The sequence below is a fragment of the Phoenix dactylifera genome, chromosome 4 (assembly GCF_051530095.1).
Source record: "Phoenix dactylifera cultivar Ajwa chromosome 4, Ajwa_hap1_PhDact_Kaust_v1.1, whole genome shotgun sequence".
Taxonomy (NCBI): domain Eukaryota; kingdom Viridiplantae; phylum Streptophyta; class Magnoliopsida; order Arecales; family Arecaceae; genus Phoenix; species Phoenix dactylifera.
The window spans coordinates 45,005,804-45,033,744 of record NC_143193.1 but is presented as its reverse complement, the minus strand read 5'-3'; the positions used below and the strand labels follow the sequence as shown (position 1 = coordinate 45,033,744).

Below are 27,941 nucleotides of genomic sequence, written 5' to 3'. Positions count from 1 at the left end.
CAGCACAACTTCAAGCCAGCTGAATTCAAAGAGTTGCGAGGTTTCATATCTATAAGTGCGTTAAATCATGTCCTCGCCCAATCGAAACGAGCCAATTCAGTTGGGTTTGATGATTCAAATTGTGGGTGCGCTATTCGACGCACACATGGTATACCATGTGCTCACCAGATTGCGCGGTACAGGGTGGAAGGTCGGCCCATTCCTCTCGACTGCATAGATCCTCATTGGAGGAAACTTGATATTCTGCCTACCCCCCCCCCCCCCGCCCCGTGCAGCCAATTCAGTTGAGTTGTGATGCAGAGTTAGATTTGATTGCGCTACGATTCAAGAAGTTAGATGGGGCTTCTCAATTGCAGATGATCAAGAAGTTACGAGAGATTGCAAGTCCAGATAGTACACCTCTTTTAGAGCCTACAAAACGGAAGACCGGTTCACGTGGGCGCGCTTCAATGAAGGTTGATACGTCTACTCGACGTGACCCGTCTGCGTTTGAGTTGGTTCTATCTGGACAGGATAGTTATTCACCTGGTGTTGAGAAAGTTACCATCCGCAATCCATCTACTCAGATTCAAAAGAGGCGGCCCAAGCAAAAGGTAAGTACCAAATATTTATTTCCTTACAATAGGTATCACAACGTCTACGGGACGGTCCGTGCCGTGCCGGTATGTGATGTGCCGATACGGGACATGTCGGGACGTGCCGTGCCGAGATGTGCCGATACGGGACATGTCGGGACGTGCCGTGCCGAGATGTGCCGATACGGGATGTGCCGTGCCGAGATGTGCCGATACGGGATGTGCCGTGCCGAGATGTGCCGATATGGGACATGTCGGTACGTGCCGTGCCGAGATGTGCCGATACGAGACATGTCGGGACGTGCCGTGCCGTGCCGGTACGGGATGTGCTGAGACGGATAACTATTTGGATATTTCTGCCATTGTTACATATTTTCTATCATTTGATATTATTTGCAGGTTTTTCGTACTAGAGCCCAGTCACATACGCCCATTATCTATATTGATGCTATTCCTTCTGCCTTGAGACCATACATCCAGCATATCAAGGATGTAAAAGCTGATGGGAATTGCGGATTTAGGGCAATAGCTGACTTACTGGGATTTGGAGAAGATGACTGGGTGCGTGTTAGGAAGGATTTATTGCAAGAGTTGCAATGTCATTCAGACCACTATCGCACATTATATGGTGTGGAAGGGACGATTGCTGAGATCACTCATGCATTATCATATTATGATGATTGTCCACCATATGAACAGATGGATGACTATGCCGGACATGGGTCATCTTATAGCATCCTGCTATAATGTTGTCCTATACCATCTCTCGTTGCAACAATGTCTGACCTTCCTACCTCTCCGTTCTGTGCCAGTACCTCTTCTATCCCGCAAAGATATCGCTATCGGATTCGTAAATGGAAATCATTTTGTTGAGGTACTACGTTCACAACACTTGCGAATATTTAATTTTGCTTATTTAATTTTGCTTATTTATAATTTTGTAGCTATTAATATTTTCTTATTTCTAATTTTGAAGGTGTTCTTGTTGCCGGGACATCCCGTTCCGCCAGTAGCGACCAACTGGCGAAAATATCATCTTCCTTGTGCTACCGGATGGGAAAATTCATATGAAGCCCGGATTCAACAGTTCAAAGAGAGCATCTCACCTAATGTTATAATTAGCGAGACAGTAGAGTTAGATTGATTGTTTATATATGTACAATTTTTGAAAGTTGTAAATTTTTTTGGGCTCTTAGAGTCATGTACTGTGAAACTCCATCATCAATATAAATCAAAAAATATCTGTCTTCGCATTGTTAGATTGATTGTTATGTGCACTGTTATATTTGTGTAAAATAGAACGGGCCAGGCTTTACAAAGATTACACGTAAATGTACCAAAAATATATATTTTTCATTAATATCAACAGTTTCAAATTACAAAAAAAAAAAAGTCGAAGCTACATAATCAAAATAAAGGCTCCATCATCAATCCCTATGACGCCGTCGTCGACGCGTGTACTGCTGTACGTCCGAATGAGAGGGTGCTGGATCCGAATGAGAGGGTGCTGTACTCGGGCCAGGCTCATCACCCAGAAGTAACTGATGCATCTGACAAATAGCATGAAATAGGTGCCCGGCACCTAGTGACGTAGCCTCTGAGGGACCCATCCGTACAATGTCGGTACTGATACCGAGTGCATCTGCAATACGCCGCCGGTGCATGTCAGCATCATCATGACCTCTCCTAGCTCCAGAATGAGTACTCGAGCGCAGATGAGGAGGCTGAACTGCAACGTGCGTGATACGGAGATACCACTCCATGTATCCCGGTACGCTGTCTGATGGCCGGGTAACTGGGTGGCTCCTGCTCGCCTGGCTCAGCACGTGGTCCTCCCACCGCTCCCAAAGCTGATCCATATAGGAGTAATGTATCCGGTACGAGCCTGCTGTGGAACCTCTGTTGGCTCGCGTAGGGGTTAGTGGCGCTCGAGGGATGGTCTGAATACGACCAAACTGTCTAAGAACCCTTTCTGGATAATAGGGTTCTACGATATCAAGGCACTTGATGGAGCCACTAAAAAATGCGATATCAACATATGGGCGATCTCCCCGAAGCCGATGATGGGGATCCCAAATAACCTGCAAAACAAAAGGTCCATTTCAGTTTTATACTATATCGCATATTAAAAGTACTGACAAACACAAGCAAATGGTAATATGATACGTACCTCATCGATGCTCAAAAGGTCCAATGACTCACGTAGAACCACTAAATGGTCCATCGTGGTACGGGATGGAGTACCGGGCATCCAGCGGTGCACGCGGGGACTGGCATCAGTATACTCAAGCGACGGGTGAGGACTGAGTGCTGGAAAATGCTCATAAATCCATGCCTGCAGAAGCGTCATATAACCACTGATCTGTCTCACTGATGACCTCGACGCAATCCCCAACTGCCGATACAAATATGCTAAGGCAGCTGTACCCCAGGCATATGTGCTCACCCTATCCAGATCCCGCAGTAAACACAGATACGCTATAGGCACCCTGGTCCCACTCTTATCAGCAAAGAGTGTGCAGCCTAACAAAAATAACAAATAGGCTCGTGCTGCACACTCTATCCTCTGCTGGCCGTCTCTATCAGATACAGAGTGAAACTGAGTCCTCAGCCACTCCATCCTCACAGACTGACCGCGCGATGACAGTACCTCCTGACGCGCGTCTCCAGCTGACACCCCCAACAACTCCACAAGTAGCTCCTCAGCATCCCGATCACTCATCCTCTCAGGAGAAACTGCTACTGAGGCACCTGCGACAGGAATCCCTAAAATGGCGGATACATCATCCAACGTGATAGTGATCTCGCCAAATGGTATATGGAAGGTGTTCGTCTCGGGCTGCCATCTCTCTACGAAGCCCGAAATCAGAATCTTATCGGTGAATCGATAAGAGCACTGTACTAACTCTATGAGGCCCGACTGCCTCAATAGTGCTTTGAACCTGGTATTTGGTTGGTTTGAAGACCACCACTTCCATTCACCAACCTTGGCAGTATGGTTCATGCACTTTAGTGGAGCCCGTTCCTGAAGTATAAATGTATAATTACTACTACTTTATAAAACATCAATAAACAAAATATAATGCTATAACAAATAAACAATACCTGTTGCCTCCAGATGGAAGCTGCTATATGCATCCTGAAACTGATCAGGACGGACTCATCCTCTGGACCTTCTGGACATGGTCCAACGGACTCATCGTCTTCGCCCCTAGCGGGCATATCATCATGCTCTGACTCAGGAGAGGGCGATGGCATATGAGCAGGCTCGGGAGAAGCAATCCTAGCACGACGTCTCCTAGCTGACGCCGTAGGTCTAACTCTGAAGGGACCGGGATCCATGTCTAAAAATATAGAAATTCAATGTTAGGCTATATCAAATAAAATAATTCAATTGCATACATAAATGAGAGGATCTGTTCGGCACAAAATTCAGCACGGCACGCGATTTGGCACCAGAAGCCTTCTGTTCGGCTGCACAGTGCCGGACAGAAGGCTTCTGTTCGGCTGCACAGTGCCGGACAGAACCCTTCTGTTCGGCTGCACAGTGCCGGACAGAAGCCTTCTGTTCGGTTGAGGGTTGCCGAACAGAAGGCTTCTGTTCGGCACTGTTCAGCCGAACAGAAGCCTTTTGTTCGGCGATCCAGTGCCGAACGGAGCACGAACCGTGAAAATAAAAAATGCCAGCGGGGGGGGGGGGGGCTACCTCGAGGTGGTCGTGGAGGCGCCGGCGAGGTGCTCGTTGCTCGGGAGATGGCCGGGGAGGTGGTTCCGGGAGAAGCCGGCGAGGTGGTCGGAGATCGGGAGAATGCCGGCGACGAGAGGGAGAAGGGGGAACGGGGGGGTTTTGGGCATTGCCGAGGTGCTTTGGGCGGAACAGTTCAAAGGGAGACGGAGGGGGTTTGGCCGCCGGCGAGGTGCTTGAGGCAAGGTTTTTTGGGCGGAAGGGAGAAGCCGGCGGGTGTTTTGGAGGGGAAGAGCGGGGTGGGGGGGGTTTGGGGGGTGTAGAGAGCAATTTAGGTGAGGGGGTGGGGAGGGTGGGGGGTAATTTAGGAATTTTTAATTTTTTAGGGGTGTCCTTAGCAAATGGGGGGGTGTAGAGAGTATTTAATTTTTTTTTAATTTTTGGGGGGTGTCCTGAGCAATAGGGGGGGTGTATATAGAACCACCCTACAACTTCGCTGACCAGGAGCTGCCACCCCTCCCCTTAATCAAAACATGATATTGGAATTATATATATATATATATATATGATAAGTTTCGAGCTCTAGATGAATCGGTGTAAATCTGAGTCCAGCCCATTTAGTAGACGAGCTCAAATTTCAGGCATGGCCCTGCCCATCGGACTTGAAATCCAAGCCCGGGTTGTCTAAAACTCTTCGGGCTTGAATGGGCCGTCCGAAATTTGAAAAGATCTACGCAAGAATAGCGTCAGTGCTGCTTCTAAAAGTCGTCTGCTGATTAAAAACTTTTTGCAAACAAAGGAATTGGACGTGCGCTCATCATTTGCAAGGAGCACACTGTTTCCCAGTGGCTTTCTTTCTTACCATTACGGTTTGCTCATTTGCCCGTAAGCTCAGGTGCATGCTAGGAAGAGAGGGAAAAGGGCATATTCTCAGCCTTACAAATAGATTTAGAGTCTTTTTTTTATGCATACCCTCCAAAATATATAAAATTATATTAATATTTTTGTAAAATATTTATTTTGCTTATATATATATATATATATATATATATATATATATATATATACACACCCCCATACCATCTAACATCGTTAAAAAAAATAACTATAATATCCTTATAGGTAGACGCGTAAAAAGAATACTTTATAAGGATACCCATACAAATAGCAACTTTGCAAGGATTTTCATGCAATTACGCATATTTAGGAGGATGTATACTTAAAAAAATAATAAAAATAATTAAAATTTAGTAAATCAGTTGTTCTTAATAAAAAATGTGGCAAAAAATATTAATATTACTATATCATATGATCTCATATTAATATCAACTCTTATAGAATGAATCATGCTGCTTTTGCGAAATTTTGGTCTCAAAAAGAAACAATAACTCAATATTTACAAATCACTAAAAAATATTTTACTAATCTAAGCTTCTAAAATTAATTTAAATTTGATATGTTTTAATACTTTAAAAATAATGAAATATATATAGATATCGTAGATTCAATAACGATAATTATATCAAAAACCAATAAAGAATAATATTACCAAATTGATCACCTAATATTCCAATTTAACTGAGTCATACTCTTAAAAAAAAAAAATTGACAATGTGGCTCAATTTTTTTTTGACTTGTCGATCCAACTGAATCATAAAAGACTTAGTAAGTTCCAACCGAGTTTTGATTTTTTTTAAATAAATTTTTTAAATATATACCCTTCTAAATATGAAAAATTGCATGAATACTTTTGTAAAATTACTATTTATATGTATATGCTTATAACTTTTTTTTGTATATCTACCCATAAAAGTATTTCGGTCATTTTAGTTTGAAGCCGTTTAATTTTTAACGGCGTTAGATGATATTGGTACATATGCGAAAAAGAAAAAAAGAAGGATGTACAAGAAGATAGTAATTTTACAAGAATATTTATAAAATTTCATATATTTAGGAGAGTATACATGTAAAAAAACTTATAGATTTTTTACTTGTGCAAAGTAGGACATATTCCGTATGCCTTGAAACATTATTATTGTAAAAGGGTTAGTGACATCAGTTGATGTTATTATTGTTTGAACTTCTCTGGATGTAGTCATGCATATACTTGATGACATAATGCAGTCCAGGCATTAGTTTATGCAGTTCAAAAGCCACAGATTATTTTGTGTTTGTGCTAGGAGTTCACTTATCCAATCTTTTTTATGTCAAGTGAAAATACACCATGGGCCATTATGTGCATATGAAAGAAGTTCCTCTGGCTATTAAAGCTGGCTTGGCAGCTAAATATTCAATTACCCACATGTAACCCATAACTTAACCAATGCCCTTCTTGCACCTTGTGGCAGGATAACTTTTTATTTGGCATGAAACAAGAGCCTCCTAGCATTAGTAGATATTTTTAAAAAAAAGTATCAGGTAGCTGTTAGTGCTGTGTGGAACCTTGGTTGGTGATTCTTATTATTAAACATGTTGAAGGCTGGACTTGGATTTTTGCCAAATGTTTGTGTGGGTTAAGCCTTTTTAAACTCCATGGAACTCTTTTGTCGTACCTGTACATTTTAAACATAAAAAATAACGTGTACTTAAAAAAAAAATGTAGTCAAATACTTTTCTGCAATTTTAAAATATCATTCCAATTTTTGTAATTGGGTGCAGATATTCTTTTAGTAGTTTCTTCTCCTTGAAACTTTTCTTTTAGCTCTAAACAATGAAATAGAAACTTCGCTCTAATAAGCTCTTCTTTTCTTTCACTTTGTTGGCAACCCTAACAATTATAGAGACATCCAACCTCACTAGTCATTAAGGGCTCGTTTGGTTCGTAGAAAAAGAAGGGGAAAAGATGTGGTCAACGAGAAAGTAATGAGATGCCTCTTGTTTGGTTGGAGTTTTCAAAAAAGAGAGACGGAAAAGTTGTATTCCCATGGGAATATGATTCCCACATGAGATGGGAATCACTCAATTTTTATTTTTTTTCCAAAAAGGCTCTTCAGCATTAAAGAAGCATTAAAGAGACATTAAAGATCTAATTTTTATTAAGGGTATAATAGGAATTATATATAACTTTCCCAGCTGGAAAATGGATGGTCAACCAAACATAAGCACTTTGGAAATTTGTCACTTTCTCATGGTCACCCAAACATGCCAAAAGTACTTTCCTAAGCATCCTCTTCCTAGGAATCTGCTTCCCTAGGAAAAATGCTTCCCGCGAACCAAACGAGCCCTAAGAGATTCTCCAATCCACTTTACCACCTGGTTATGTACTCTAAATTATTAGCCTCTATCATATATTACATTAATACTATTTCAGATAAATATATTAGGATAATACTGCTGTTGAATTAATAACATCATTGATCTACAAACCTTGAGCTCTACCATCCTTGTCAGTGCCAGTTTCTTGTATGGAATAAATTGCCATCCAGGGAATTGCTGGTTGATCGTGGCATGCAGATCTCAAGACAATACATGGTTGTTACTTTGGTGAGGATGAAATTTTGATGCATCTCTTTGTCGCCCACAATCGACGAGATATGGAACAAACTGGCTACTAGTCTCTTTGTTGCTTTCTATTGGCGTTTGATCGAAATGATTTTGTTGAAGCACTTCATTGAAGTACATTTGATCTTCTGCTGCACAGCTTACAACATATCGAGGATGAACTTCTATGTCATCAAACTGGAATTAGAAATGCTTCGCTAGCTGCGAGTGAAGAACTCAACTCGCCTTCGCAGATCAGGCCCTCTCAACTAGCTCATGGGGATATTGCCATATTTGCTAGAGCAGGCTGCCTCATTAGAAACCAGTATTGTCGAATATTTTGCATGCTCGGAGGATTTCTTGGATTCATATATCGTTGTGGCTGATTGGCTTGTTGGTACGGTACTAGGGGTTGGATAGGAAATTACCTATCATGCTCCGAATCCAACATCCAGGTCCGGGCACGTAACACAACCACACACTCTCTAAAGTCGAACTCTAGAAAATATGATAGACCTGAGATGAACAAAATTCACATAACGCCAATAATTATAATTAAATCAATTTACTAACATTAAATCATCAACTAGTTCAATTACAAATATCTCAATGTCCATCGATACCAGCAAAATAAGAAAAAAAATAACTAACTAATGACTAGTTGTACGAACTCTACATCCCTCCCATTCGAAACTATGCCCCTTATGACAAAAAAAAAAAAAAAAAGTAGAAGAGTATGAGCTTTTTCAACTCAATAAGAATTTCAAACTGCTACACCATGAGTAATAAGAAAATAATCGACCAGTAATATAAGATAACATGAATATCGCATCAATACTCGGAAAGCTCATACAATAATAAGCACATTATTATTTTATCATAAAGCACATATATATATATATATATATATATGTGTGTGTGTGTGTGTGTGTGTCAATGTATCCAATTGTTGAACAACAATATTTTATGTTATTTCAATCCAAGATTAATACAAACCCACGCGTCAGCGGTCGCTATCCCACGCATAAACTCGCAAAAGCTCCATGCATCAGCTCATAGTCGTTATACCATACTTAAGCTCGTGAAGGCTATCCCACGCATAAGCTTGTGGAGGCTATCCTCATGCTTCGGCCCATAGTCACTATACCACACTTAAGCCCGTGGAAGTTGTCCCACACAAGCTCGTGGAGGCTATCTCCTTGCGTCAGCCCATGGGCACTATGACGAGATTAGTCCACACCATATTTTATTTGTCTGATTTACATTTTACTCTTGTCAAATCAGTTTCTACTTATACGATGAATTTTTCTCAAACTTAAGGTATCTTTGTTTACATAATCATATTTTCAATATCTAATATGTATAATAATCATACGAATATATTTGTATAGAAAATTATGTAAAACATACCATCACATACCAAACCAAATTTATTGATGCAAATCTCACAATTAGCGGCACAAACCAATATATATATATATGTATATATATATATACACACACACACACATATATATATATATATATACACATATATATATACATACACACACATACATAGACATGCACATACATACATACATACATGCATACATACATACATACATGGTACTTATCTCTACCTAAAACTAACTAACACAATAATTACTGACCTGCTTTACGGTCTACGAGCTGGAGTGCAAAGTATCCCGATCAGAACCTTCTTGTGTAGATGACTCCCTTCTATAGAATCAAACTCGATTATCAAAAAAAAATCAAATACTAGACTAGTAACCTAGATCGCCTACCAGTGTCTACCAAAAGTCCACCACCAAATCCCTTGAGTCCCAGTTACCACATACCCGAGTCAACTAGAGAGAGAAACTAAGAGAAAAAGATAAAGAAGAAAGAGAAAATAGAGAGAAATAGAGGGTGCAGTGAGAAAGAGAGAGAGAAGAGAGAAGTAGAGAGAGAAACCTTCACTCTCCTCTCTTCACGAACGAGAAAGCTCAACTTCCCCTTCTCCTTTCCCTTCCCTCGTAGGTCCAAGAGGGTGGCAGCCATGGTGGCCCAGCCCCACTCGATGACAACCATAGGCAGCTGCAACCCCGACCAAACTAGCGGTCGATGGTAGTGAAACCCAGAAGAGACCAAAACAATGCACCCTTGTTTCAGATCAAATCCCAGCAATTTGCCGATGTAAAAACAAGATAAATCATGGCTAAAAGACCAAAAGAAAGGAGGAAAGAGAGAAGTGGAAAATCTTAGATCGATCTGGCGAGGTTCCGACGATGTTTCCATTGAGGAATTGAGGGAATCCTTAAGTAGGCAAAAATCCTTGTTTGTATCGCCTTAAACTTCAGATTTTATGGTGTGATCATATCAAGATTGGGGAGGAAGAACTCCCAGCCAAAGTATTCCTCCTTGTCTCCTCACGTGCGCGGCACGTGAGGCATTGTGGACCTGGCCACTCCGGGCTGGCCCACAAGCCAATGGGCATCACATTACCAAAGATGGAAGAAGAATGATAGTTACCTTTATAAATTAGAAATTCTTTGTACAAGTTGCCATCATGATGAAACCCTAACTCTTAATAGTGAGTAGCTGACATGTTGAAGCAAATATTACATGCTAACAAAGGTTTCAGGCTTCCCTGACGACACAAGTGATGCTAAACCTACAAGCATCCAAAACAAATTTGCTGATTCAGCTATACTCCAGCTGATAATAGAGCCTCTTGACAAATCACGAGACTTCTTCGATGCCTTTGCATCTAAAACTAGATACGAATGATTGATGCATTTGCCTTGTCAGGATCACCATGGTAGTAAATCTCCACAAAAGTACCCCCTCCAATGCCCTTGGCTAATCTCCCAGGGTTCACACACATGCACCTTATTGCTTCCCTATCATCTCCTCCAAGGGACAATACCTGCATTGTCAAATGGATCATTTCACATCACTAAAAAGGATTAAGCCACCGGATAGCTATTTTAATATGTCAGTGTGTCTCTTATGTATTATTTATCGGTGTGCAGCAACTAAGTTAACCAACCCATGACTGATGCACAGTAGGAGATTGCTCAGCTCTACTTCATCAAAAAGAATGCATGGATTTTTAGGAGATAAGATGGACACCAGAAAACTAATCATGCACTGCAGAAAAAACTACCATTTTGATGGCCTGTGAATAGATATGAATACTTCTTACATGTGGGCTGCAGATGTAAACTAATCATTATTACCTTACATTAAAAATAATTGTTATTACCTTCACAAACGGAGCAAGATCCGAGGGGAGTAGTAGGAGATCTGGAATAGAAGGAATCTCCAAGGCTTCTGGTGCAAGTGAAAGATCCAAAGGAACTCCTCCTGAGGGTGGATACAGAGGATAGTAGCTGTTCGGAAAGAAATATCACTCTCAGAGTTCCTCGATAAGAATTAATTTGCCTGCTTTGGTTTTGATGCAATTAGCAGCTATCAAGCTTACCTGCGCTGTCTCAATAGGTGACTCGCAAGCCGCCCCATGCGATCTACAGGCTGCATATTAGCTGAAACCCGTGAAATCTCTTCACTGCTCAGCTGCTTCAACATATCCAAAGTACAGCAGCTAACAATGATCTGGCACATAAAAGAGATCAAGTCAACTGCACACAACAAGGTGGATGTATAAATAAAGTCCAGGTACCATAATGATGAATGCTAACTGACCACAAGCCAAAGTATAGCACAAGAAACAGATCAGTATTCATGCTCCAACTGCATCATACTCTCAATAGCTGTTGAGTAATATTTTTTTTCTGAGCAAACAAACTTATGTCTAGAAAAAGTTCAGCTTTGTACATCAAGTGAAAGAATTATTAAAAACAGACTGACCTTGGATGTTCAACAAAACAGGCTAAGGTAAAATCAAGGGAGGTACAAACTGGTATCCCTAATATTTGGAAGTTACAGCAGACATGATAATTTTTTATCAGTATATAACATTCTAAACTAGAACTCTATTGAATTCTAGGGGATTTTGGAGGAAAGTTCCACTTGATTGTCAAATTGCAGAAAAGGACCACTTTCTTTTGCAAAGAAATCCCTTTTGAATTTTACTAGACCATTCTATCCTTGCCCTCTTAACAACTCAAAACAAACGTTTTAAAGTGTGTCAACATATAATTATGTTTTCATCCATTAATAGTGGGTGTGCATTGGCTTAGGTTATGTGCATTTACCTAAGGGTAGTGGCATCATGTAAGTCCAAACTGGACTGTTTCTGTGAACAAATAAACGTGGCCCTTCTCTGCAATTATGAAAATAAGATGGAGTATTTTTCCTGCAAATTCCCTTAAATTCTATTGTTGACAGTTGATTTGTATATAAAAGGTCTTGGACAAGTTCTATGTCAGGAAAGAAAACTTCACTGTCATATGAATTGTTGCCATCCATACCTAGCCATGGCTCAAGAGTAGATCAAAAATGCTAATGTAAGTGAAAAACAAACAGAAGTTTGAGAGAATAGAAAAGAAAAAGGGAAGAAAAGAGTGAAAGGTGGGAAAAAGATATGTGCAAGCTTCCACTCTAAGACACTAAACCTTATACACAAGTTAAACCTTAGTAGCAAAGCCTCGACACTCAGCTTTAATTTCAAAGACCTCTATAAAGTTATTCATGGAAAACATTTAGAGCATTAATAAAATCTACATACAATCCTCACCTGAAATCATCAGTACCCATCAAAGACCTCATTCCTAGGCTTTAGGGGCTGGCTTCCACACAAACCAAACAAAAGCCAAACTCAAAATGACTTAGAACTTAAATTCCATTTGGAACAGTCATAAGCCTATTCCTACTTGCATAGTAACTGCTACGATTTGTACGGGTAATAGTAAAGGCAAAAGAACTGAATCTTCTGACAAATTCAATGGCTTCTTCGTATAAAGGCCAGAACACCTCCACCCAAACTCTAAATTGTGCAATTCATGTCATGAGAAAGCTTGCTGAATAAGCTCTCCGCTGTGGCTGGCCTTTCCAGTTTATGAAATATTTTCCTTGATGAAAGAGCCTTTCTCTATTACAATACAAGATGCATCCTGCCCTTAGGATCAAGATGACGCTGCTTTTACCAAAACATTGCTCCATGCTTCTTTGCATGAAATACAATCTATTTAACAGAAAATGAAAACCCCTAAATTTATAATAGTAAAGTTGAAAGGTAATAGATAGTCTCTACTTTGACACTTCCTCATAGTCTCTACCTTGACATAGTCTCTACTTTGACACTTCCTCATAGTCTCTACCTTGACACTTCCTCATGCTTATAAAGTGCAATATTAGATGGATAATCTCTAGTATGATCCTTCCCACTGTTTCTAATATGGCCTAAAGTGATGATGGGCTTCAAAAAATGGACGAAGCACCATAACCAACAATAATCATATGAATGACAATGAACAAAATCATGCTGCTGAATGAGCATCCATCTAGGAGCATAACTAGAATAACTCTTAGCAAAGAAAGCACTCAGATTGGCATGACAAAAATGTTACAAGAAATAGCCCGTGTGAATGGTCAAAAGAAGGGTACAATAGGCTTCCTCTTAGAGCAGCTCATCGAAAAAGAATCACATCTATCAGGCCAAAAGGATAACAACTGCAACCACCATGATCGGAGCCAAACCAAAATCACTTTAATTAAGTATGAAGTCAAGTAGAGGTCTTTGTATAGTCAACAAGTACTCGGAAGCAAGAAATTAATAAGCTTCGCACTCTTTCTCCAAAAAAAGAAAGCAAAAATTCTCAGCAATCTGCCTCCAACCATCCAAAAGTGTTGCTTACAAATCCAGTAATGGAAAATTTCAGCTGGAAAGGGAATAAGGTGATATCTTCATGCCTGTTAAAAAGATTGAAGTTCCTCAGTCACTAGTTGCCACCACACCATAAGTTGAGCTGCCTCTTGATAGGATTAACTTCTGATGGCATGCACCTAGGAAGGACCAAAATTATGGAATAACCATTATAATGCCAAAATGATCAAGAACGTGTTGGTTCTTTACTTGGGTTGGTGACCTCAGAGCTACATACATCATCTAGGGGAGAAAAAGACACTGAAAATAACTGAAGCACATTAAGACATTTTAGGGTAGGAGCGGAAGGAAGAGAAGCACTGGAGATAGATATGACATATGAGGAATAAAATAAGCTTGACTGTTGGATAAAGACAAATATGCAGATACTCAGCAGGGAGAAGAAGCAACCATAAGATAGAGGAAGGTCCAAGAACAAATAAAACAGAGAAAATTTGAATGGACATTCTAGAAGGTACATGTATCATCTAGAGGAGAAAAAGATACCGAAAATAGCTGAAGCACATTAAGACATATTAGCATACGAGCTGAAGGAAGAGAAGCTCTGAAGATAGATATAAGCAATAAAATAAGCTTGAGATTGTTGGGAAAAGACAATTATATGTAGGTACTCGGAAGGGAGAAGAAACAACCTTAAGATAGAGGACGGTGCAAGAACAGATAAAACAGAGAAAATTTGAATGGGCACTCTAGAAGGTTATCTTAGCATTTTGAAGATCCCATAATTATCGGTTGATTTATATAGTACTATCTCAAAGAAGGTGACTTACAGAGTTAGATGACATGCAGGCATGATAGCAGCTATAACTTTATAAAAGATGCACCAATGATGTTTCTCCTGATTCAATCTACTACACATTATGACTTCATTCAGTTTTTGATCAATTGGTTAAAGAGATTCATGAGGATTAAAATTTTAATGGTAACTGGAATCAAATATTTATAGACTGTCCTTAAGCATAGAAACTTCATTTCTCTTTCTTTTTTTGCTAAAATTAATTGGAACCATCAAAATTATAATTAGTTTGAGTTTTTTCTTCATTTTATGCCCCATATTGGCAATGAAAGCATAGATACTTTGTGGTGAATTCTTATCTGCATTTTGAACCTTCTGTGCCGTCAAATATCTAAGAGAAATGAGTGCTAGTTACTGAAAGCACAATATAATATCTTCTAATGGAAGCACAATCTTCGAGCAAGGCTAGCATTAATTCTTTTAGTGAGACAATTGTAACTTAAGTAATAGCATCTTTATCTAATCTTCAGGTCTCTATAAATATGTAAGAGACTAATTTCCCAAGGTTTTTTCATTTGGTCAGGAACAGAAGATTAGTAAAATTATCCAAAAACCACAATAAAAACATTGCATCTGGTTGTAAAATAAGTTAACCCAGAGTAAATAGGTGAACTTACTCCTGACCTCTTCACCCAGAATAAATTACTCCATCATGGGGCAGTAGTTTATTCCAGGTTAAGTGGAAAAAGTAGCTTTTGGTTTTGCAATACCAAGCTTACTTGGGCTAAATAGATTTTTTAGCATTTGTGGGTTAAAATGGGGTAAATGGGTGTTCATTCCACTTAAACTCAACTTCAATTACAACTAAATGCAGCAAAGTCCCTAGTATAAATGTAATCAATGGGCAGTCGCATGGAACCTGAAACACTCAACCTCTTGATCTGAGTAAAGCTCATTGAAGATGTTTACAGCACCAAGCAAAAGAATATCAGGCAGCATATTCTCATTTTAGAAGTATCCTCCACTTTATAGCTTAGTATTCTAGCGAGACTAGTAGACCACAAGTAAATGCAGCAGAGTCCCTAGTATAAATGTAATCAATGGGTTGTCGGATGGAACCTGAAACATTCAACCTCATGATCTGCATAAAGCTCATCGAAGATGCATCCAGCACCAAACAAAAGAAATATTAGGCAGCGTATTCTCATTATAGAAGTATCCTTCACTTTATAACTTTATTCTAGTGAGATTAGTAGAACACGCATCATTTTGATAATACAAAATTTCATTTCAAGGAAATATGATAACTCAATAGAATTTTTCTTGCTACTTGAAAGAGCAGCATTTAGTGCAAGTTTACGACAGTAAACATACTAGATGTGATTTGCATACTGTAAGGAAATATGCAGTATACTCAGTTAAATAACAAGTTTACACTAACCATAATTAATTCTTTATATAAGATCAAAGTTTTTTGAAAAAATGTACCTCATTTGAACTGAAAAGACATGGATTTGCAACACAAGTTATCTGCATGGAACAAATATTTATCTAAGATACAATAAGATAGAGTTTTTAGATAAAAAATTTCCAGATCCACTGGAAATACCTGACGTGTGATATCTTCAGGCAGATGAATATCAAATGCAGGCTGCGGAAATCATATGAACAATGCGAATATTAATAACATTAAGAGATGACTTATAACCTGATATGTGCAGAAAAATGAGCTTCTTCACTATTTAGTGTCCTAGAAATCCTTGCTTTCTACAAAACATCACTGAAAAAACATTTTTTATGTGTGTGCAACTCCTTCAAGAAGTTTCATCATGGTGATTGCATGTCCGAGACTACATGAATTGATGACAGAAGATCTTTAAAGATATATAAACTATATCAATATTATCTAAATGCCAAATAACCCATAACAAAATGAGGAGATACGACAATAAAGACACCAAGATGAGAACCTGAGGAAAAACAAAGTCATGGTGAGCATCGCGTATGGATGGTACAAGGATCACACGGGCAGCAGACCCCATATAATCAGTATAATCTTGCAACTGCATCACAAGATATCAAGAAAGACATAATTACTTTACCATATATTATCTAAAAGATCGGTGTAAACTATGTTGGTACCGACCTTTCTAAGAATTTCAACATGGAAAATGTCATCAAAGCTTCTCCCAACAGTTCCCTTTTTGATCTCAGGATGCTCAGAATCAATAAATGGACCCATCTGCCAAAACAATTAGTAAAAGTTTTGAGATTAAAGACAGAAGGATTTTTCAAATATTAGAACCTGGAACAATCAAGTCAAGCCTCACCAAGATAAGCAGTTGCAGCTGTCTTCTACTAGCATATGCAAGCAGTTCTGTTAAAGGCTCAAAGAGTAGATTATCAGTTGTTGTAAAAGGGCCTGCTGCAATAACCTATTAAAGAGCCATAGTAATGCATTAGATATATTGATAAAGCATGTTTGGTAGAGTTAGTCAATAGCTTATTGCCTAATATTATATCATGGCTTGGACATTAGTGACTTAGTTTGTTGCCTGCATGCATTCTTTATGAATCTATGCTTGGATTGTAAATTACACTATAAGCATGGAATCCAAACATGTACCCCTTTGTGTGCTATCTTACATGATTGTTGAGTGATTCAAACAATATATATCTGGCTTGGTCTCCTTATGAGAATTGTATTCGCTCCATAATACTAAACTACCAATAATCAATATCTCTTCAGAAACACTATTCTGGAAGATTTAAAGACCCTAGGATGAAGTTTCATCGAAAATGAAGTCACCAGAAGAGAGTAAGTTGGTGAGTATGTTAAAGATTTATGTGGCATTTCTAAACAAACTAGTCCAGTATGTGATTAACTCCACTTCTTATGCTGCACAGGTCGTACTCTAATTTGAAGAAGCTAGGAAGGTTGACAAAACCTTTTGGCCCAGATTTGCTAGACAAATCTCATTGGAAGAGAGATCCACATCGAATGGTGCCAGTGAAGTTTCTAGCAATAGGGATCTAAAGAATTGAAGAAGCACATGGTACCTAACCATAGTCACAAAGAAGAAAAGGACTTGCCGAAGAAACATGACTCAACAAATACTAGATTTGGTGAAACACTGGTGGACATCTAGAAGATTGATGTTAGCAAGCTGGAGGCAACCATCATAAGGAAACTCCAACAAAAGGTATCACATAATGTTCTCAACATGTTGAAATGATTAAAATAATCATATCAAATATTGGATTCTAACTAGGCCTGTTAACGAGCCGAGCCGAGCCCGAGCTTGGGGAGGCTCGGGCTCGGCTCGTTTCACAGAACTCGGGCTCGGGCTCGGGCTCGGGCTCGGTACCGAGCTCTGTATTGAGCTCGAGCTCGGGCTTGTTTGGTAAAAGAAAAGCTCGGGCTTGGGCTTGTAAAGCTCGTTTCGAGCTTGGGCCCGAGCCCCATAACAAAAATCCATATTAAATACCACAACAGTGAGACCTTTTACGAAACGTTACATCCTGTAGATGGTGATGATTACAGTCAGATCTGGGAACAGGGTGGTTCATTCAAACTAAAAGAATATATATTAGGATTTTTATAGTATTATTGGCCATGTGTCGCGACCCAATAGGAGGAGCCTAATACTGACCGAGGGATAATTACTGTTGGCTTGCTGGGGGTGCGGGAGATGGGATGGTGCAGTGCTACAGCTGTGACGCTGTTAAGGGGGCGGCGACGTCTTTTCAAGGGGGTTTAATTGCTGCGGCTGAGTAACAGTGGCTGATTTTTTGCTTGAGGGAAGAGGAAAACTGGTCCTGTACGACATTCTGTACAGCAATGGGGTGTGGGCTTTTAAAAGCTGGCAAGTGCGGGTGAGGGGAGGGAAGAGGGAATAAAAAAATAATAATAAGATTGAAGCAAATCCAAAGCACGGAGCCCGGCGTGCTCCGTGCTTGATAGCAGACAACATTAAATCACGAGCCTGTTTGGGCTCATGAGCTGCTCGGGCTCGAGCTCAAATTTAAACGAGCCTCATTTTAGGCTCGGGCTCGTTTGACTAACGAGCCAAGCTCGAGCCGGGCTTTTAACGGGCCGAGCCCGAGCCGAGCCCGAGTAGCTCGGCTCGTTAACAGGCCTAATTCTAACTTCTGATAGTAATGATCAAAAGCAACAACAGTTGTCCGAGGCAATGACAACCGATGCTACAATACTTGGAGAGAATTTGATAAAGAAACATCAAACATGCAAAACGCATTCCACTCTGAAACAAGATTCATGGGCATCAAGCATTGGGTGCTCTAACCAGTGCCAATGATGATTAAAGTGAAATCACTAGTCAGAGGTAATGACAGCTCTAACTGAGAGACAATATCTGAGAAGAAGCAGAAAACGTGCAACTTGTATTCCACTTTAAATGGTCTGAACATCAAGGTTGTGAGCATGCTATTGCCACCAAACATACAAGCCATTTCTATATCTATAAGAAATGCATGGCATAATCCTGCAAACACAGCTTCATCCATCTGCTTTTGATTTAAAGTGACATGTTAGAAAAGTCTAAATCATTGTTTGATATCAATCTAAAGCACCACAAAACTATTGTATGGTCAGTTCATATTATCCAAAAGCCTGCACCATTATGTTCATGGAGTCTGAGGTTCATTTCTATTCATGCACATCCATTCTTACCATAAGGAATGACTCCATGATATATATATATATATATATATATATATATATATATATATATATATATACACAAATTGAAATCACTCAAACTTGCCCCCAGATTTTAAAATAAAATAAAGTGACAAATAACTGAAGGAAAAGAAAACTAATATTCACATATAGTAAATTGTGAGATCAAACAAAAACAAGAAAGTTACGTAAGATTTAAAACTAATAGTTGTACCAGCCCAACATGTAGAAGTTTGATAAATTGTATGCAAAACAAAGATTTCTAAACGAATGTGCTGAATGCATGCCATGCAGCATGAGGCATACTCACCAGTGATAGCACTCTTGATTTATCGGATGGAGGGCTTGGTTGAGTTTCTGTGTCCATGGCTTGCTTCTTAGCAGGAGGCAGATCAGCATCAAGGGAGTTTGGCAAAGAATCAACAACTTTTGATGCAATCAGGCAGTGTCCACTAGGATTATGGCCCTCAATACCGATCACCTGATACAAGTAATCCTAAGTTAAAATTAAAAAAAAAAAAAGTGGCAAGTAGTCAGCACTAGTGCTTATAAAACTGCCTAAAGCACAGGTTTACCTGACCAGGGAATAAGGTAAATTGGGTCAAGTTCTGGAGGTCAAGACGTACACGCTGCCCACAGGACTGCTCAACACTGCCAAAAGTTATTTTCATGATTAGCTACAGCTGAAATGCCTATCAAAGGACAGAAACCTTTAAAAACTTGTCAGGAATTCAAATTACAATTAGGTAGGCTCCCGAAGAGAAAAGGTACTTGTACCTGCACTGCAGCAAGATAGATTTCTCATTTACACGACCTTCTCCGTCACAACAAACCATACCGACCGCAAATACATTTTTCTGAAAGAGAGAATGATTGTAGTCATGATTTTTTTTTTTGAAATTAAAACCATAAAATTATTAGTTGTTCGGGAAACTAAGTTTTTATCATAGAACCAAAAAGGTACTAGAAACCTAAAAAATCTGCAAGGCTAACTATCTAGGCCAAACAGGTATATATCCCAGACTTCCAATTACAATGAGGGATCCACAGGCCAGGCAGGTATAAGGAAAATATTTGAACCGTATAAGAAACAATCACCTGTGAAGCCAATGTGGCATCAGTAGGTTCTCCATAAAGCCCACATGCAGCATATGCATTTGTATGCTTTCTAATCCGATTTTCCAGGGAATTAACCTAAGACATCAGAAAGATAATTTAGAAAATTAAACAGAGACAGAGGAGCATAAAATTGTACGTCAGGTGGTCACACACCCGATCTTCTGTCCTGTCATACATGAACCTGCAGCCTGATTCTGGCTGGGAACGAAGAACTTGCAAGGAACATCTTTCACTAGGTTGAACTCTTCTAATAACATCATCTTCCATGTTCTCGAGCTCTTTTTTTCTTAAGCCATTGTCTGTATTCTGAGCATTGAAAACAAACTGTGATATAAATTTGTTCATCCGTTGCCCAAAAGGAGTTATTCGATTGCTAATGACTTTGGATTCTTTTGAAGATGAGGGCCCTTCATTTGTTCCAGGTGTTGAGGTATAATTCTCCACATATTGTTTTTCATACTGACTGCTTGGAGTGTTGAGGAAACTCTCTTTGGTATCATCATATTCATCACTTAAAAGCCTGCATAAATTTATCCTTCCAGAATTTATTATGGCACCACAAACAATACTATATTAAGATGAAAAGGGATTAATCACAGCTTACAGATAAAGAGGCAGAGAAAGGAAAAAATCCATTATATAATGCAGTTTATCTATTCACTCACATATCAACATCATCACTGGAGTAAATATGCAAGTGAGGCTCTTCTTTTGTAATCCTTTCCTTCAGCTCATTTTGAAGATGTGATAAGAAACCATCCATGTGAGCGTTTTCTACCTTCAATCCATTTAGCTGCCTGAATACAATGTACACATATCAAGATACCAGCCAAACCAAACTCTAAATGAGGATAGAGGATCTAAAGAGAGGATAAAAACAGAATCCTTAAAAATTTAATGTGTTATTCAGGATAACTTAAGCAGATAGAGATTCAATCAATATCCATTAAAGAAAAGATGTCAGTCGACCAGGAGGTACTTGAATCCATGGTTTAAGTTTAACAACCCTACAATTGGAAGGAAAAAAAAAGGTAGTTCCAAGAAATTATAAGTAATTCTTGTTTTTACAAAATGTACATTGGCTTCTTAAAGAGACATGCTATATTTTTCTCAGCAATCAGATGATTTTGAAAAAAATTCTGACTGGGCCATATACCAAAAGACTTGTCTTTTTTTCTTTGTGTGTATATTTGAAAACCCTCAATTAACTGAGAATTCAGTACAAAAAAGTGATGCAAATTATGGGACAAAAAGATATATTTAAATTAACATGCATCACAAGCACAAGCTCCATGCATGGTATCTACAGGGAGGGGAGGTAAATGGAAACCTAGATAAGGTTAGAGTGCACAGATGTGGCACCACCTTTATGGACAGAATGAAACTTCGAAGTATAAAGGATCATTATGGTAGATAAAGCAAAGCGATGTTGTGGAGCATATATAAGGACTGCACAGAATAAAAGCCAATGGAATCTAGATAGTTGTGGAGTACACAGATGTAGCACCAACTGCCTATTCAGTAAAGATTCATGAGTAGAAGCAAAGTTAAGGAGTTGGTGCCCATGGGCATGCCAGCCATGCTGATAACAAAATGCAGGATATCACAGCACACATGCATGCCCAGAGCCCGCACCCTCTAAGCATGGCATGACATAGTCTGGTCAACCGGTATGGCATGGTAAGTACTTGAATCCAAGAGCAGAAGTGAATTTGCTATGGTGGATCTAGTGAGGCCGTATTGTATGTTAAAAAGCTTGTAATCGCAAAATTCTTAATAATGATGAGTGGAGACTGACTAAAAGGATACTATAACCAACTACAATTTTTTGTCATATTCTAATGGTGATCATGGATCACTCCATCTTGGTCTCCATAAGTTTATCTACAACACATGACATGGGAAAGTGGAAGAAAACAAAGTTATACACTTAATAATATAATACTAATTAATAACTTAGGTACTCAAATGAGGGAAAGAACACTTGGGATCAGTCTAGTGTTTCCTTTTTTCATCCGAGCACAAATTTTGAAAAAACATGGGGCTTGGTCTCTGATGGAGTCTATAAGTATCGGACAGGCAAGAAGGGATCAATTCATATCTAATAAAAAGAAAACAGATAAAATAAGGGGGCAGCTTTTCTTTTAACATAAGACTCGGAAAGGGATAGGGAAAGTTTCTAGTTGTTGGAGAATATTAAGATTCTCAGAACATAGTTGTATGTTTAGTTGACATTTTTGTTTCTTTACAGAAGAGAGATTTTTTTAGCAGAAAAAAAGATCTCTTTTGGAAGAAGAGAAACTTTACAAAAGCAATTCTGAGGCTGTTTTTCTATTTTCTGAAGTCATCAACTCAAAAAAGCAAAGAAGAGCAGCCCATCATTCAGTTTGCACCTGAGAATTAAGTATGTCCTTCAGTAGTAGTTTCTTTATGTTTCAAAAAAAATCATCTACATGACACAGACATCAGACAACTAAAGTAGGAGTCCAGTTGCTTTAAATAGATACTTGATCATAGGTGGCCTATTGTGCAATATGAGCACAGGCGAATCGCCTACATGGGTGCAGATAAATGGATCTTAAGTTACAACCCATCTGCCATCAATGATCACACTACACAAATAAATCATATCCATTTATATGGTTCTCTTAAAAAAAGCCAAAGTTTATGAACTGCAAACTGAGGAAGCTCTTAAGATGGTTGAAGAAAAGTTCAACTGTTTGTAATATAGTTTAAGAGAAGTAAAGCTGCCCATTTATATAACTATGCTTGAAGCACAAGTTCAAGTTGACAAAAGCAAAATTCTGTACCTCGATATGCCTGTAGTAACTTACTATAGTAGTGTTATAATCCTTCTAAACATATATAACCTCCAAGAATAGGCATGTAAAATGTATGATAAGAGTGTATGATGTTTGTGAACAAGTGAGTAAGCACAAAAGGAGCAGAATTTTAGATAATGGAGTAAGAAGAGAAAAGGTTAAACTTAAAATTGTCAACTTGCAGCATCTCCAGTTGATCAATAGCAGTTGGCATGCATGTTACTGAGTTTATTCACTCCAATTTTCAGCATATTTCCAATAAAGATTCTAACTTGCGCTAGAAATTCACACTTTCTTCCTGATTGAAGTTCTGTTTACTAGGCAACTAAAAACCCTAAAATGAAAACCCATCATCCACATCCGCACTTCTCTTGTTAATTTAAAAAACAGAAAAAAGATCCAGCTAGTTACATGTGTTGACTTAATGATTCGAGAGAGAGAGAAAGAATAAATCTACTGATAGTTCAGCATATTTCCAATAAAGGCTCCAACTTGCGCTAGAAATCAGACTTTCTTCCGGATTGAAGTTCTATTAACTACGCAACTAAAAACCCTAAAATCAAAACCCTTCATCCACATTCGCACTTTCTTGTTCATGTAGAAAACAGAAAAAAATCCAGCTAAATTACATGTCTTGACTTAATGATTAGAGAGAGACAGAGAGAGAGTAAATTTACTTATGGGTTCATGCTTACCTATTGAGATAGTATATTTCCCAGTTGGAAACCAGATCCGCCGGACTGAGCTTGTAATTGATGCAGTACGTCAGACCTAATTGAGAGAAAAAATGAAACCAATGACATTATTCTTCCAAATAGCGAAGAGAAAGGGAGTTTGGGAGCCGAAGGGAGGGGGGGGAGAGAGAGAGAGAGAGAGAGATGGTACATTTGGAGAGGATCTGCTCGTCCTGATCCAGACAGAAGCCGCTCTTCTCGAATTCGGCCTTGATCTCCTCTTCCATTATGGCGATTAGGGTTCGGAGATAGGGAGTTCCAGATAGAAAAATAGAGAGGAAGGGGAAGGGAAGGCGGGAGAGAGAGAAATGGCGGGAGAAACGAAAACGGGGATATACAGAGAGTCGTCTGGGCGCCTAAGTCGAGCGTCCGGATCCTGCCACGTGCGCTATAGTTTCAATCATAGCCGTCCATCTCGCGGATCCCACCACCCTCACCTTTTGCACCGTGAGGCTACTTTGCCACGTAGGCAAGTTTCTCATGTATAGCTAGGGCTGGAAGTGGGCCGGGCCGGGTCGGGCCAAACTCCTACCCAAGCCCGGCCCGAATTTTTTTTCGGGCTTCGGGCCGGGCCGGGGCCCGAAAAATTTTTAAGGAACAAGGCCCGAGCGCGGCCCGAGCCCATTTGGGCCAGCCCAGTTGGGCCCTAACCTGGGCCGGCCCGTTTGGGCTAGCCCGATCCCGAGCCCGGCCCGATCCCCAGTCCGGTGGTCGCCCAAATAAGTAGGCAAAGATCTGCCTTATGAATGGCCATGAGCACAACAAACTTGACGAATAGCTGATGGATCGCAACTGTGATGCAACTTTTGATTGCATAGAAAGCTATTTGCTTTATGATCAAGATGATGATCGGCACCAGGTGGAAACGCCAGGTGAAAATTGAGGGGAGTTGGACCTCCTCCCTCTAGGGAGGATATCTGTGGATGTCCTACAGATCTTAATATCAGCCAAAGATTAGTGCTGATAGGCATATACATGCAATTCATTTCCCATAATTGGCGTGATGTTATAAACCTTGCTAGTATTCTGGCTTGTGAGAATAAAAACCTATCTTACTTTCTCAATGTCTCGTGAGAGAAGCGCCAACCCATTGATGAGGACTGCAGATCTTCCTTTATTTGGCCTGAAGATCCTCCAAAGACAATGCACTGATGGATCAGCACTTTCTGCTCGAAACCCGCCCAGCGGACACCTGGAAAAAAATTGGGAAAAAAAAATGACTTTTATGTAGCCCAGGCTGTATCAATGCCCTTTTCAATGACTTCCAGTAGTTGATCAAGAATACAAGAATCTTTGTTATGAAAATTGTATATACAAGAAATCAGAAAGATGTTCTATATATTAATTACTAAAGATTAGACCATGCTCTAACCAGTTGTTACATAAGTAGCCTACCAATTTCTTGGTAATTATACAACCTTACATCTCTATGTCAGACTTAGAGAGCCATCTTCCGAATTGACATTTCCTTCAGTGTGCTCACGAGTCTCTGGAACGACTTCAGACCATGACCAATTTTCTCCTGTTGAAACAAGTACCCATGAACAAAAAACAGCTTGAGTTCACATACATACGAAGAAAAAATAAACAAAGCAACATAATGCACAAAGGAACTATCAGTGAACAGTGATACGGGCTCGGGCTTGGACGGGCCGCGTTCGGGCTGAGTATGGGCGCGAGCTTGGGTCGGGCCCGGGCCGGGCCAATGAGATACCCGAGCCCGGCCCGAAATAGAAATGGGCTTAATTATTCAGCCCGAGCCCGGCCCGAAATGCATTGGCCCTAGCCCATAGCCCGGCCCGCGGGCGGCCCGACCCGATGGGCTTCGGGCCGGCCCGAGCCCACTTCCAGCCCTATATATAGCCATCAGCTTGTCTCTAAATTCTCATCTACATTTTAATATGTAAAGAAAATTCTTGAGAGTTTTTGTTGCTTTAGGGAAAAAAAATCTCCTTCCATATAAATCTAAGGGCTCGTTTGGTTCGCGGGAAAAGAAGGGGGGAAAGTGTGGTCAACGGAAAAGTAATGAGATGCCTCTTGTTTGGTTGGAGTTTTCAAAGAAGAGAGAAGGAAAAGTTGTATTCCCATGGGAATGTGATTCCCACATTTTATGGGAAAGTCTTTCCCATGAGAAACATGAGAAAGTTACTTTCCCATGAGGCGGGAATCACTCCATTTTTACTTTTTTCCAAAAAGTCCCTTCAGCATTAAAGAAGCATTAAAGAGGCATTAAAAATCTAATTTTTATTAAGGGCATAATAGGAATTATATATAACTTTCCTAGGAAAGTGGATGGCCAACCAAACATAAGCACCTTGAAAATTTGTCACTTTCCCATGGTCAACCAAACATGCCAAAAGTACTTTCCTAGGCATTCTCTTCCTAGAAATTTGTTTCCCAGGAATCATATTCCTAGGAAGGAAAATGCTTTCCGCGAACCAAACGAGCCCTAAATTTCCCGGGAAATTGGATATAAAAAAAAAGTTGCATGGTAAATAAAAAAATATCGGGCATAAGTTACATGTTATGGACTAGGTATGGTTTAATGATGTTAAACCCACATAAACGATTCCAACTAGATATGGCATTACTTCATTGATCGGCTTATGCCTATCAAAATTTTAAAAAATATTAATAATTAATAGCATATAATTCAACAGCTACAGGTAATTAGCTGGTGTTGCGGGGACGGCGCTTTGGCCGGAGCCTCACACAACAGCATAGCCCACATTAAGCTAGCAGAGAAAGAGGACTGCGTTCCTCCCGAGGTATTGTCCGCTATAGGCGCTCCGGCCCGCGCGTCCAGCACTGATGGGGGGAGACTCGTGCCCTCACGGTTTTGTCCCACAAAAGGGCCCTCGAGAGGAAAGAATTTCCACCCTCCATTTAAGGCACAGAACATTTCCGCTACTAACCGATGTGGGACTATTTTCAGGTTCCCCCCGCAACATAGCCCCCCCAGTGGGAAGGTACTGTGCCGGTTTAACCCAGCTTTACCAGCCCCTCAGGCTGTTGCGGGGACGGCGCTTTGGCCGGAGCCTCACATAACAGCATAGCCCACATTAAGCTAGCAGAGAAAGAGGACGGCGTTCCTTCCGAGGTATTGTCCGCTTTGGGTGCTCCGGCCCCCGCGTCCAGCGCTGACGAAGGGAGACTCGTGCCCTCACGGTTTTGTCCCACAAAAGGGCCCTCGAGAGGAAAGGATTTCCACCCCCCATTCAAGGCACAAAACCTTTCCGCTACTAGCCGATGTGGGACTATTTTCAGATCCCCCCTTAGTGTGCACAATTAAAGTACTGTGATTGTATTATTTGGTTAGTATCTAAACGTCTCACGTAAACATATTTGAAATGTTAGAATTTTCTTAAGTTGGGCCTCTAAAAGATTACTACTCAGATTAAATTATAATTTTATTAGGTGGGGTTTGTCAGTTCCACTCATGGCTTGCATTCAATTAGTTTCTTTAGCTTTATCTAAGAGATGAATTTCTCATGGCTTGTATCCAATTAGCTTCTTTAGCTTTGTTCACGAGATTTTTTTTTTTCTTCGAAACTCTCTCTCTCTCTTCTCTCTATCTATGTTTTTTTGTACGAGAACATAAAATTCTAGTAGCTAGAAGGCATGATAGCAATAAACGGCAACCTTCTCTCTTGATCTTCGTACGTTACATTTCAATTTTGCAATGCTTGGGCCATTCTCTTCATAGAAAATCGACCTATATATTGTATGATAAATATGAAACGCTTGTGTTGCATTGAAAAAAATAGAAGAAATTAGTTCGCGAAGCATGTTCAATATATCATTATATATGAAACTAGCAAATATTATAATAATCATTGAATATTATTGTAGCTATTTCTTGTTCGCAATAATAATTGCCAATAATAACCCTTGCAAGGCCATAGCAAAATAACATTAAAAAAAATGAATTCTAACATATTATTGTTAAATTCTACGAAGAAAGTGGGATATTGAATTTGTAGCTTATTCAGGGTTCCCTACAACATTGCAACAACTAATGAGAATTTTGGACATGGACAGGTATCTATAATCATAGCTATATAGATGCTTCAAAACCCAAGATTACATGTTACAAAAATTGTGAAGGAATTAATCACTCATCTTGCTTGAGTTTTTCAAGCTGGCAAGACCAAGTAGAAAGCAAGAAAGCAAATCCTGTTACTTAGGTGGTGCCTAAACTTCAGCCTTAGGAAAAAGTACTATTAACATATAATTTAAGGGATACGTGTTGCTA

The 27,941-nt window shown here is 39.7% G+C and overlaps 1 protein-coding gene and 1 long non-coding RNA gene across 2 annotated transcripts; one reads left to right on the top strand and one right to left on the bottom strand.

Moving 5' to 3' along the window:
• Positions 1 to 275: 275 nt before the first annotated feature.
• On the top strand, positions 276 to 1,834 carry LOC148714104 (uncharacterized). The gene is made up of 2 exons (XR_016400312.1): positions 276 to 1,449; positions 1,552 to 1,834. It is a non-coding gene; the product is annotated as an uncharacterized LOC148714104 (long non-coding RNA).
• An 8,401-nt stretch (positions 1,835 to 10,235) lies between these two features.
• Positions 10,236 to 24,020, bottom strand: POLA2 (DNA polymerase alpha 2). The gene is made up of 16 exons (XM_008793998.5): positions 23,838 to 24,020; positions 23,648 to 23,723; positions 20,796 to 20,927; positions 20,284 to 20,650; positions 20,110 to 20,205; positions 19,789 to 19,868; positions 19,587 to 19,662; positions 19,322 to 19,492; positions 16,640 to 16,744; positions 16,456 to 16,551; positions 16,280 to 16,372; positions 15,919 to 15,960; positions 15,798 to 15,839; positions 11,210 to 11,340; positions 10,991 to 11,117; positions 10,236 to 10,651 (listed from the first exon to the last, which is right to left on the bottom strand). The coding sequence occupies exons 1-16, from the start codon at positions 23,911 to 23,913 to the stop codon at positions 10,499 to 10,501; spliced, it is 1,863 nt and encodes a 620-aa protein (XP_008792220.3). The 5' UTR covers positions 23,914 to 24,020; the 3' UTR covers positions 10,236 to 10,498.
• Positions 24,021 to 27,941: the final 3,921 nt, after the last annotated feature.

Excerpts from the sequence above, each read along its gene's own strand:
- POLA2 (XM_008793998.5), bottom strand. The coding sequence starts at position 23,913 with ATGGAAGAGGAGATCAAGGCCGAATTCGAGAAGAGCGGCTTCTGTCTG. Across the intron at positions 16,373-16,455 it reads ATGTTGAAATTCTTAGAAAG|TTGCAAGATTATACTGATTA; the intron begins GTCGGTACCAAC and ends CTTGTGATGCAG. Across the intron at positions 11,118-11,209 it reads CACCTATTGAGACAGCGCAG|CTACTATCCTCTGTATCCAC; the intron begins GTAAGCTTGATA and ends CTTTCCGAACAG.